Source organism: Lagopus leucura, unplaced genomic scaffold (assembly GCF_019238085.1).
Source record: "Lagopus leucura isolate 7727_CA_CO unplaced genomic scaffold, USGS_WTPT01 Super-Scaffold_1, whole genome shotgun sequence".
In the NCBI taxonomy this organism is placed as follows: domain Eukaryota; kingdom Metazoa; phylum Chordata; class Aves; order Galliformes; family Phasianidae; genus Lagopus; species Lagopus leucura.
In genome coordinates, this window is record NW_024962250.1 from 7,585,218 (window position 1) to 7,598,430 (window position 13,213).

Genomic DNA, 13,213 nt, shown 5'->3' on the forward strand with positions numbered 1-13,213 from the left:
AACACACTGCATGATCCACTGGTGTTAAGAAATCAGAACTGCACTTTGCTTACAGATTGCAGAGTATCAGTTCGGCCATTACTGACCAGCAGAAAATCACTGTTATTTTTTATCCCACTTTCTTGTTATCATCAGTGATGTAGCGCCATTAACCAAGCTCACCTTTGGCAACTCCTTTTTAACAATGCTAAGCCACACTTTTCGCCGACGAGCATTAAGTTGTTCAATAGACATGTGCTTTTTCTTGGACCCAGGTGGTGGTGTGTCATGAGAAAACTTGGCAAAAACTTTGGTCTGGTGATGGTGGTGTTCCGGTGACTCCTCCGAAGACAGATCTTCATCCCGCCTCCTCTTTTTCTTTACTTTTTTCAACTTTCCTGCAAGATAGATCATTAAATCTTTTTTTTTCCCTATTCTGTGGACCTTTTGCATTTAGTCTGACATCTCTCCTAACTAAGCTATCCAAGCCACTTTGTGTGTGCAACCAACAAAAAAGTCAAACCTACCTATGCCTGCCAGTACTAGTACCATGCACTTATTTCTTCATGCTTTTGCAACTAACTCCTATGGCATGTTTCCTTTCATGAGGAAGTATTCATTAGGAATTAAAATATCTGTGATCTGATACAATGCTTCTTGCCCTGTGGTAAAATTTTACTTACAGACATGTAAAGGATATATAAAAGTAACAACATCAGCATTTGGTAGATGTCTCAAATCATCATGAAAGAGATTGATAGGTTATCATTTATTGTGAACACAACTTTCAGAGGAAACTACCAGATGCTGTTATCAGATAATAAATACACTATTCAATAGTATGCAAAATCAGGACACTACAAGATTACTGGAAAAAAATACAGCATTAAAGGAATTTACAGAAAGAGAGGAAGGATAGAGGGAAGCCCAAAACAACCTTCTTAAAACACAGCTAGAACATGAGTGTTTGCAATACACAGAATTCACCTTACACTGACAGTTCACAGTCTTCTCTTCCTGCTTTCTACAGATGCTGCCAGCTCAGCCATGAAAGAAAACTGCACTTCCTGGCAAACATGCAGCTGAAAAACTCCAGCTGAGAGGTTACAGAAGTAATTCTATTTTAATGCATATTGGACATCAATTCTCAGCTCCCTCTAACTTCCAGAAAACAATCTCATTTCTGGAACAATTACACATTCTGGAATAACTGTATCAGTTACTGAGTAGTTTCTTATATTTTTCTAAGAACTATCAAGTTTCAAAGGAAACAAGCAAATGGATCATGATACGCAGCAATATTTATGGATTCTGAAACATAGCCAAGCAATACTGAAATAGCTATGAAGTACTTATTGCATGTCTCTCATTCTGGATCCAGAGGTCCACAAAGAAAATTTAAAACCATGAACTCTCAATTTGCACCATCTTTTTTCACCCTAGTTCTCTAGAGGCCAGATAAAGCACAGTATTTTACGACTTCTCTTTGATGGAATCGGCCATTAGCCTTCCATCCAAAACACAAAGGTCTGGAACGTGTTCAAACATGAACATTTATCCAAAGACAATAATAAAAGAAAGGAGTTTAAATCACAGCAACTACCTAAAAACACAATGGGAGTGACTTTACCTTTCAATTTTTTCTCTTCTTTAAACTTCTTTTTCTTGGGCCCTAGCAGGTGGCGCTGCTGCTCATAGTAAGGATCGTACGTAGACAGCAGTCCTGCACTGTAGTACTGGTATTGCTGCAACTGAAGTAGTTGTAAATGAGCACACTAACACAAACCAGATACGGCAGATAACAGCAATAGCAGGTAAATGAGTTCACATCTTGATTGTAAATAAGACATCAGTAAATGTACTACTCCATATTTAGCACTGTTATCGAGGATTGGAGAGTCCAAAGTGAAACCACTTGCCCACAGGTGGCCCCTGAGTTCTACAGGAGGAACCAAACCCACTCAGTCAAATAAGACAGGAAAAGCGTGCAGCGAAGCTCACACTTTCAAAACATACCACTACATCATTTTCCATACAGGTGCTGCCCAGCAAAACAGCACATTACATGCAACAGTCCAATCAAGGACTTCCTACTTGTTTTGTTTGGATTCCCAAGTTACATACATGTCCTACTTTTATCACATGAAAAGATATCAAAGGACAGGTTTAGGTAAAAGGCATTTAAAAGATTTCCACACAAACAAATCAAACATTCAGGTTATCTTGCAAAAGTAGGTGACCAAGGAATTTGGAGATTATAAAAAAATGTAACACATTTCAAGTGTTATTCAACTAAAATACTAAAGAACTACATACAGGCTATACACAAACATAAAAATTATGACCTTTGTGGAAGCTGGGTGTATGAGTGTTTGTGCAGCTACATGGTATTTCAGGAAGCCAATACAATCTGGGTTGAAAAGATAATGACTGAACAAAGAAAAGAAATGGACAGAAAGAAAGACTTGCGTGGAAAAAAAATTTCTTCACTCTTCTGGAGAAATCTGAAGCAGTATAAAACAAAATGTAAAATGTTTATTTCATACACATTGTCTGATAGCAGAACAGGATGATTTTCTTCATCTGAGACCCACTTTCGGCTGCAATTCAAAGCAGTTTTTTTGTTTTGTTTTGTTTTTTGTAAATGCTCTTACGACTCAATACATTATTAGAAACAAAGCAGTCAAAATTTGGCACAGTGTTAAGAAAATTAGAAATGCAGCAGATATTTTCTTAGAAGGAAGAGATTAAAAGAAGTGGATGCAAAAAGAAAATCTAAAATAGAAAAGGAAGGTATGAAAACAAGAAAGGCAAGTAAAACCCCAAAGAATTACAGAAAGCACTAAGGAAGAATACAAGGAACTCCCTTTCAAAAAGATAAACATCATCCCTTTGATTGCAGCCTCAATGGTGAGGCAAACGTACTGCAGTAGGTTTAAGTATACAATTTTAATCCTGAACAGCAGCGATCACCTGTATTAAAATCTAAGCCACAGCATCTCAGTTTTGTTATGTACTGTTTGAACATTGCATTCTAGCATCATTTTTGCTCTAATGAACACAAGAGTGTTGTAGAAGCTGTATGTACACATGCATCCATACTATGTATGTAAATTGTTGAGAGATTCTTAGCATAAGGTATCAATAGCTTTTCAATCAGTACAGAATTATTAACCCTTCCCTGAAACCGACATTAGACTGTTCTAGTCTACCAAACAATTTTCTAATCCACAAAATACTATAAATTTTCAGAAAAAATGTGGAAGTAGTTAAAATAATGCAACTATAATGCAAAATAATGTAATAATGCAACAAGGAAAAAAAGAAAATGAAGGAAATATGGAAGTTCTGGATTTTTACCTCTTTGTCTTTGCTGTATTTACTTTGATGTAGTTTCTTATATTTGTGTAATCGCAGCATATTGTGAAGCTCCTCCCTTGAAAGAGAAAATTCTTCTTCATCCTCTCCATCCTCATCACTTGGAGAATCTGTGTCACTGGAATCATCACTCAGAAGGATACTCTAACAACAATAAATAAAAATAAAATTAGCAATAACAACTCCCTATACTGCATTGTTTATTCTTGCAGAATGCTCTTGGGCCTTTATCTAGTAACACTTAGCCTTTACAAAGTGTCTTCCCTCTGAAATGCCTGAAATGGAAAAGAGTTTTCTGATCTACAGTGCTGTTCAGTATCTAATCAAGTAAACTTTTTTTTTTTTTTTTTTTTTTTTAATCTTCAGAGAGGTACAGTTCTGTTAGCTTAGTGAAAATTAAGTCACTTTAAAACCCACTGCAACTGCCTGTGGTCTCAAAAGGCTCTTTCTAGCAGTGAGAAAAGCCAGGATATAAGCAAGGGCATTTTACAATGTATGGTTGCAGGTGCTTTGCTACCTCATTTGTACTACTTGTCCTTCTATTCTCCCACTGCACCACTTGCACAAGGTTTGGCTCTTGCTTGACCTCTTGGCAACCTGTTTTTACTAACTAGAGAACACTGCAGTACAATGAAAGGCAAAGATGGCACAGTGCCACTGTTCCACTCTCTCCTTCCTCCCCTCATTTGGATTTGTACTGACTTCATCTTACAAACAAATTTTCACCTCAATCTCCAGTGTCCATTTAATACATTTCATAAGCTCACTTTAATTTGGACATAGTACTAAAATTTCTTAATGCTTCTAAATGTATATTCACTGTGGTATTTTACCAAAAAGCTGCTGCTCACCAAAACTGAAAACTGCCTACCATCCATTTTGCTACACAATGGAAATGGAAGCCTTAAATGCATAGAGACTATAATCCTATTTTGTTCCACCAAAGATCCAATACAATACTTACTACTGACTATCACATACTTCTCTTTCTTTCCCTTTCTAACATGAGAAACCTCTGTAGAATGCCTTTTTTGTTTTGGTATCTTTCATGCAGAAAGAAAACAAAACAACAAAAAAAGCCCTTATTTCCTCTTAGCAAGGGACACCGGAGTAACTCCAGTTACTTAAAAAAGTGCAGCAAAAAACAGACCAATATAGTACGAGATTCAAGAAGTCCTTTAAAGATTGTTTTCAGCAATGTATCAATTATTACTATATCTCTATCTCTTCTCCTTCAATATGATACTTTGCATCAATTAAGCTGCACCACATCATTTCAGGCAGCTCTCAAACACAAGCAGTTGCTGTGTATGCTGCGTCAAAAGAAGTACTTTACTTTGACTGTGGCCAAAGAGCATGGAAGATGCATCAGGAAAAAAATGTCTAATGCTCTGGCTTTATTAAGTTTATTAAGTGCCATGGAGGTTCAAGTTGGATATTAGGAACAATTTCTTTTCAAGTTTTCATGAAAAGGGTAGATGTGGCACTGAGAGACGTGGTTTAGTGAGTACAGCCGACGGGTTGGGTGTTGGATTAGATGATCTTAGTGATCTTTTCTAACTTAATAACCCTGTGATTATTATGGTATCTGTCTAAGTTTCTGAGCCCTCAGTGGTACATGTAAAGCAAAACAGGATATGGGAACAACTAATCTTACTGTAAACTTACCACATTTAGCAATTACGCTTGTGATAATTTGTGATAATGCTCTGACAAGTGCTCAAATTACTTTCTTTTTGTCCTCTACATTGTTAGATGTTTAGGATTCCATCATCTATACCAGATGAGAAGGCAGAGTCCTTTATTCATCACTGTCTACAGGGTGTTAACGAAGACTCTTCTGCTCTTGTCAGATTTCTTTGCAATACCCTTACCTTCAGCCACTTTCTGCTTTTCTTCAGTTTAGAAAAGTTATACAAGCTTCCTTTTTCAGACTTTGGCTCTGTTTAAAGAAAAGATAAAAACAAATTTCTTCAGAAATAATGCTTTTCTCAGCCTACCCCAAAGTAAGCAGAGATTCAACTCAGTGGGTGACTACCTGGCTGCAGTACTCCATTCAGGGAATGTGTGTTCAGCACTCCTGAATTCCCTACTCCAGAAGATTCCCCAAGTAAAGCATTTGGAGGCTCTTCCTTAACTTGCATCAGGGGATCCCCAGATTGAGGCAACAAAGGATTGTCATCCAATCCATCCTCACTTTCATCACTGCAAGAAGATACATAATATGCTGAGAATGAAAGGAAAACATTCAAAAGAAGAAACGTCTGTGCAACTTGCATGTGGCCATTTGCCACAGGTTTGAGAACGAAAGCAGCCTCAGCTGTAATTCTGTGCATTACTAATACTGCTGTTAATAATTTAGCGTCAAACCCTCAGCAGCAGTTAATCATCAGACCAGTCTGGTTATGCTATCAAGCTGTGTCCCTAGTCTCTAGATAGATATTTAATACTCGAAGCACGAACTAACCAAGAAACGAAGTGCTGAGTCAAATCAAAGCACAATATTGTTATTCCCAGCACTACTGTACATGTGAAAGATATAAAGTCATATTTTTTTTATTCCTTGTGTGAATCTTACAGGCCTGTAATACAGGTTGCTTTCTATTATGCATACACTTCTCAGTTCTGTAAGCTCACAATTACAAAATACTGATGAAATAAAAGTAAATTGCTTTTGGACAGAAACATACCTTGGTGAGTCACATCTCAATGGTACAGCTTACTATCATAGAAATGCTGCATCTGACAACACCTTGTACTCCACTTACGGCTACGTGCCAGTTCCCTAAAAAATTAACTTAATGCTTGTTCATCCTACCTTTTGCAGGCAAAGAAAATTTTGGCCACTCAACTACGACAAAGAGCTTTAAAACATCTTGCTAATTTGTATACCTGGGCAAGAAATATGATGAATTATCAATGAGAGGAGAAGCACAGTGCAAATTCTTTACAAGATAAGGTTTTATAACGAACAAGTCATTCCCAATGAACAAGTAAACTCCTACTATGGTGTTGCCTGTAGGGTTATAAAAATGCTTGTCTTTCCTTGATATTCCTTGTAGAAAAGGCTTTAGTACCTGGATATATTCCTGTTAAAGATGGCAGATGTCTGTCGTAAAAACTGATCCAATTGCAGAGCTTTCTCCAGGTACTGCAGATAAAGGGGTTTTGCCAGCTCTGAGCAGCTGCCATCCTCCCTGGCACCCAGCTCCGAGGCCATAGAACAAACTTCTCCTCATGCACAGATGCCTCTGAACACGCAGCTGTTGAGAGGAAATCACAACTATCATCGCTGCCACCACCTCTGAGAAGAAAAACAAGGTGAGCAGGCAAAACTACTGTATTTGATACCACATGCCAATACATCCAAATCCACAGCTGGAGCTGCATAAATGAAAGCGCTATCAATGCCCTAAATATGATAATATTTACTGCTAAATAAATGTCTCCAACTAAATTTTTTGCTTATGATAGAGCATAAAAATAGTCAGCTTTAGAAAGATTAAATGTTATTCTGAAGGATTCTTCCTGCTTGTATTGCTTCTTAGAGATACTAAAAACCTGAAACAAATTTCACTTTACTGAAAAGCATTTAACATATAATTCTTCAGTTACTGAATTACTGACTACATTGTTTATGAGTTTATGAATGAAGCTTAAACACCTGCTCTTCTAATTGTTCTCTCCACGTTTACAGTCAGCATCTACCTTTCTCCCAAGTCTTTTATCCTAAAAAAAAGTATTACAAAATAGATTCAAATCTTCCAATATTAAAGAAAAACATCATAAGCGATTGCCACCTTGAGACTAACAGGCGTGGTTGAACCACAGCAGAATTTATTATTTCTTAACAAACATTCAGCCTTCGTATCTTCCCTACAGAATAAGCAACAGAATGCCAGGAACTGTTACAAGAGATAATGGCACTTAGACCGAAGCTGTCTAGGTTCAATTTTCTATATGCTAGACCTTCTTATGCCCAACAGAAATAAAATGGATGACCTCAGTTATGAAATACTTGTTTCAAGCAGAGGCTAACAAGACAGCAGAAAGCTCCTGAAAGCCTTCCCTATGAAATCATAGAATCATAGAATCACCAAGGTTGGAAAAGACCTAAAAGATCATCCAGTCCAACCGTTCACCTATTCCCAATAGCTCCCACTAAACCATGTCCCTCAACACAACATCCAGTCTTTCCTTGAACACCCCCAGGCTCGGTGACTCCACCACCTCCCTGGGCAGTCCATTCCAGTGCCTGACCACCCTTTCTGAAAAGTAATACTTCCTCATGTCCAGCCTGAATCTCCCCTGCCGTAGCTTGAAGCCATTCCCTCTGGTCCTTTCACTAATGACACGAGAGAAGAGGCCGACCCCCAGCTCACTACAACCTCCCTTCAGGAAGTTATAGAGAGCAATGAGGTCTCCCCTGAGCCTTCTTCTCCAGGATGAACATTCCCAGCTCCTTCAGCTGGGAATAAATAAATAAATAAGATTCATGTTGTCCAAGAAATTTTAAAATATATATGTCATGTTCTTTATCATCCACCTGGGAAAGAAAAGCAAAAAAAGCACAAAAAGAAAAAGCACCACCTAACGTCAAAGACTGTCTTCTAAGAGACAGGGTTATGAAGAAAATAAAGAGGTGAGAAAATGAGAGGAAGCATGAAACTTGTGCCTCTGATAGATGAGATTTCTGAGGGAATGGATAAAAAACAATACCAAAAAGGTGGGAGCAGTTTACTATCACATTAACAAAATCGATATATATATCACACGAGCAGATTAACAAAAATTATATACAGTAGAGAGCAAGATTCAATGCCTATAATATCAAGAAAGAAGAAGAAAAAAAAAAGCTATCTCCTTTATCACTCTTTTACTTTTTTAAAGCTTTCTGTAAACCAGAGCTGGCATGCATTTTGTGAATATGGCACTCCCTCAGTTTCCAGCCAAAATACCACACATAACCGTCATTTAACAATTTCGCTCACAGCCACAAGGCATCCTTCACCTCTCGGCTCTTTGCAGGAAGCTTTCCCCAACCTCAACATTGGGTAGCAGTGCCTCCTGCTTCACCCAGCACCCTTGGCTTCAGCTGGGTTCACCACGCCTTGAGGACACTGACAAACCGAATGTGCTCTTTTCCACCACATGAGACTTGGCCTAACAAAACTCTACAAGCTTAGCAGCAAAACGAAGGGAAAAAATAATATGACAGCAATCTTAACAAAGTCCTCCTTGCACTGGCCCAGTAACAGCGCTCCACATCTCAGCCCTCACAAGCTTTTCACCATTTTCCTATTTTAACTGTCCCAAAAGGTTCCTGTACACACCAAGTTAATTACTCTTGTCTTCAAAACAGTTACTGGTGTTCATTCTGCTTCCTGAATAACCAAATAAACATAGGAGAGCTTCAGAGAACCCTTACATACATCAGCAGTGCCCTAAACAAATTGAGATGTATATTAAATACAGAAGAACTCAGGCACTGAATTCAGCCTTCCATTTATTTATATGCTAATAGCCACACTCCCAATCTCTCCTGCTTAGCTACCAATTTGACAGAAATAACTTTCAAAATGATACATTTTCTTACAGATCCAAGTTCATTCTTAAGATACCTTCTTTGTCCTTTAGAACATGTTGCTCATTCCAGTGTTAATGATAGTATGGGGCTTACTCATTTACTTTGTTTTTCAAGTCTGCCCACCAGCGGGTCTAGCTGGTAAGCAAACATAGCACTGGAGAAGCACCCTCCAAGGACATCCTCAGGAAGCAGTCAGGCTTTATACAACGTGTCCAAGTTTTATGCCCACTGACTTACACCATCAAACCATTGCTCTCACGAAGCAGTTCAGCCTTAACAACAGACTTACTGAGTTTAACACCTACTGGCCATTTCTGAATGAAGTCCAACAGGTTCCTGCTCCCAGTATCAGTTTAAAGCAGGAGCCACATAAGCAGCAAGTGTTCTAAGCTCCCGCCTAGCTGCCAGCTGGACAGTGTTTTCTTTGTACTGCTTCTCCAGAAGTCACCTTTTTCTTCTTTTTCCCTTCCATCACTGGCACTTCTACATCTCACTGAGGCCCAGTATATCTCTTCTCTTTACGCCCAGTGCTGACATGAAGCATTATACACAGTGATGGTAGCCGCGCTCCTGAGGGCACACACACAAATGAAAGCTGCCTAGGAGGGCTAAGGTGCAGCACAGCGGCTAATCCACACAGCCTGCTCTTAGCCTTTGGCAAATCAGCAAGTAAAACTAATCCCAATGGGCTCAGCTGCCATGCTGAGTGCATGCATGCCGAGTGCAACCGGCTGGCTGGTGAGCTCATTCACTCGGGCACTTCAACCCACACGAGTGGTTTCTCACCTCTCCTCCATACCAATAAGCACACGGATGACACGTTCAAATGGGCCAAAAGCCAAAATCCCAGTTTACATGGGGAATTATGCATTTCTCACACCTCCATTTACATCATCAGAAGTCCTATCCATAGAGCAGGGTTAAGAACTGAACACAACCTTCTACACTGTTTTAGTTCCCTCACAATTGAGCAATTCTCTGTTTTTTTTTCCTAATGCCATCTTTTTACGCTTTGCATTTTGACACAAAGATTTTCCAAACTTACACAAACACCCAAGGTGTTTGGTTTTTTTTTCTTGAACAAATTTATGAATCAGACATACAACACTCCTTGGAACAGCACATGCTGTAAGGACACTCTGCAGTCACATCTCCAGAATCACTCCTGGCACAAACATACACATCCACACAAATCAGGGTTTAATTGGGAAATTCACTAGTACAATATCAGGTGCATTTTTGTCACCTTTTCTTATATTGTGTAATCTCTGATACTGGCAATTGGAGTGGCATAAAGGTGCTTGACGGGGTATTTTGCTTGGAGGAGAATTCAAACTGAAAGGGGAAAAACAGCATTTAGTTTGATAAAAGCATAGTTACACTGACAACTGTTCTCCACACTACATTATACGCCCAGTCTTCAAGTAAAGACCAACTCCCACATAGTCCTTCTAGGGCAGTAACTCTCCTAAATGCAACTCTGACACCCAAGAGACCATTGCTTTTCAAAGACCAGTCAGAAGAGCACTTCATAAGGCACTCAAGTTCTCCATAGCGCAGACCCAGTGCTGACTGAGCAAACAAGCACACACGACTGAAGATAACTGCATCTTTTTGGTTTGCAATAGCTAAGAAATCCTTTTAATCACTTTTCTAAGGAATGTACTTTGTTAAAACTAGACACTGCTATACACACAGTATTCTGCTGATCTCCTTTTGTAGAAAGGTTCTGTATTGCTTTCCAAGGAACGAGACAGCACTTCATTGATTTCAGTTCCACTTTAACTGCTTTTAAACACACAGAAGAGCCACTGGGACACAGGCTCCCAGTCTTCTATTTACATAAATAATGGGCACAGACTGAAGAAAAAAAAAAGGTATACAGCCCTACAAAAGTGTTATCAGAAGTAAAACCAAACCACAGAACGCTTTAAAACGTACCAAACACAGAAGCTGGCACGTGGCAGCTCCACTCCCACACTTACACCAGGGGAAAAGCTCCCAGGAGAGACTGAGCCACACGTGTCACCACGTGGTGTAGGGTGAGAACAGGCCTTGCCCCCGGGGCCAATGCCCACCTCCCGGCAGCAATCCATTAGGACTGTGGGCCCTGCACTATGCAGAGCACAGCTGTCACACTGAGCCCACAACACACAGCCTGCACAGACTGCCTGTCTGCGTATCACCCTTTTGCCCCAGCTCACAAAAAGGGAACCATGCCCAGGCAGTTTTCTTCTTGCCACCTAAACAACCCTTACTGCATAATTTAGTTCTCCACGCAGCATGCTTACTGCGGAATATACCGCCTTTACGTTATATCTAAGCAGAACAGAACTTGCTCATCTTAACAGCCAAGAAGCGCAAGGTGGGATTTTAAGCAATCTTAGCAACACATATGGGAGAGATGGCCTAGAGGTGACCTAGAGGAAACATCCTCAAACACTGAGAAAAGTTCAAGCTGCTGGCCCTTCTCCCTCACTGCTCTCAGCCTTACCAACCACACAGAAGTCACAGCCCAAGCCTACCAGCACACACTGAGGGGGTGACCACATGAATGTCAGTTTTGACCCACGGAAATTAAAAACAGGTAAGTGTTGCTAACACACAGCTGTATGAGGTACACAAAATCCAAGCAGGTTTGTGTAAGAGAAAAGTAGAATTCTAGCAATGCATATAAAGAAGTCTTATTAAAAAAATGGATTTAGGCTGAACCATTCTATACACGAGCGAAAAGCAGTCCGAAGGAACTGTCATAACCGCAGAACTGGAAGGGAACATAAAGTCCCCTCAGTCCCACCCGTGCTGCAGACAGGGCTGCCCCCCACCAGCTCAGCTGCCCAGGGCCGCAGCCAACCCGGCCTCGATCGCCCCGGGGATGGGGCACCGCAGCTCTCCGGGCAGCCGTGCCAGGGCCTCACCGCCCTCTGCGCGAAGGATTTCCTCCCAGCGCCCAACCTCCACCCGCCCCATCTCAGTCTAAGGCCGTTACCCCGTCCCAGGGGCGCGCAGGAGCTCCCCGCCCCGCCACCATCTGACAGCGGCATCGCCCCACGGCAGTTCCCCGCAAACCCCGGAGGCACAGCCCGCCCGCGACCGCGCACCACCGCCCACAGCGGCGCGGCGTCGCGCTGACGCGGCGCCAGACCCCGAGCTACGAGGCCCCCGCCGCCGGGCGCCCACACGGGGCCGGGGCGCGGCCACCGTTTCCTCCTCCTCCTCTCAGCCCGCCCCGCCGCCCGCCGGCACCTCACGCCCCCGGGCCGGGCGGGCAGCGCCGCGCGGGGGCGGAGAGGGGGGGAAGCGGATCGGCCACGCTCCCCGGCCCTGCCCCCGCCGCGACACCCCGCGGCCCCGCCCGCAGTCCGAACCCCCCCGCCGCGCACGCGCTGCCGCCCCCCGCGCGCACGTGCACCCGCAGGGGCACGGCCCCCCCCCCCGTACCCCCCCCTCCCCATCCGCTCGTGGGGCTTCGGGGCCGCCGCGCCGCGCGTGGAGGGGGGGATGCGAGGGGGGTGCGGCCCGCGGCGGTCCCGGGGCGCTGCCGGCGGCGGGCGGGGAAGGGGCTGCGCCTTTAAGAAGAGCCCCGGCCGCCGCCGAGCCCGCCCCGGGGGGGGGGAGCCGCGGCCCGGCGGGGCGCAGTCCGCCACCGGCCCCGCGCGTCCTTGCGCGGCCGCCGCGGTGCTCACCTGGGGCGCGGGCCCGGCTGCGGTGCGGCGCGGGCGCTGGGGGTGTCCCCGGGGCTCGCCGCCCCGCTCGCTCTGCCCGGCCTCTCGCCGCGCGTTGACGGGGCCGCCGCTGCCCGTCTCCTGCCGCGGGGCGCTCCCGGCTCCTGCCTCGCCAAGATGGCGCCCGCGCTGCTGCTGAGGAGGAGGCGGCGGCTGCGGGCGCTGGGACGGCGGCGGCGGCCACTTTCGCTCACTGAGAGGAGAGGAGCAGGGACACGGGGAGCCATGGCGGGGGGGAGGAGAGGCGCCATGGCCAGGCCTGAACAATCGAGCCCGGCACGCCGGCGCGACGCTCCGGCCCCGCGCCTCTGCCCCGCCGTCCCACCGACGTCGCCGCCGCCGCACGAGCCCCGGGCCCGCGCCGCGGGCGGCGGCTCTGCACGTAGCCCGCGGGGGGTCCGCGCCCATCGATGCGTTCCTCGGGCCGATTGGTAGAGTCTGGCGGTGACGGAAATTGCCGAAGGGACTCGGGCGAAGCGGCCGGGTGAGCCGGAGAGTCTCGCGCGAGGCGGGGCAGCTCTCGCGACGTCTGCGGCGGGAGGCG

The 13,213-nt window shown here is 44.1% G+C and overlaps 1 protein-coding gene across 3 annotated transcripts in view; it reads right to left on the bottom strand.

Annotated features, from left to right (window-relative positions):
- Positions 1–12,672, bottom strand: part of INO80 (INO80 complex ATPase subunit) — a 60,964-nt gene extending 48,292 nt beyond the window's left edge. Inside the window, exons 1-8 of one of the 3 annotated variants that reach the window (XM_042865774.1) lie at positions 10,930–11,785; positions 10,191–10,279; positions 6,435–6,620; positions 5,396–5,562; positions 5,232–5,299; positions 3,340–3,501; positions 1,610–1,730; positions 163–377 (exon numbers count right to left, since the gene is read on the bottom strand). In XM_042865774.1, the coding sequence (XP_042721708.1) occupies positions 163–377; positions 1,610–1,730; positions 3,340–3,501; positions 5,232–5,299; positions 5,396–5,562; positions 6,435–6,577 (876 nt within the window). In that variant the 5' untranslated portion in view covers positions 6,578–6,620; positions 10,191–10,279; positions 10,930–11,785. Of the gene's footprint in view, positions 1–162; positions 378–1,609; positions 1,731–3,339; positions 3,502–5,231; positions 5,300–5,395; positions 5,563–6,434; positions 6,621–10,190; positions 10,280–10,885; positions 11,786–12,630 lie in introns of those variants that run through there. The other 2 variants (XM_042865765.1, XM_042865781.1) reach the window with 2 other exon arrangements.
- Positions 12,673–13,213: the final 541 nt, after the last annotated feature.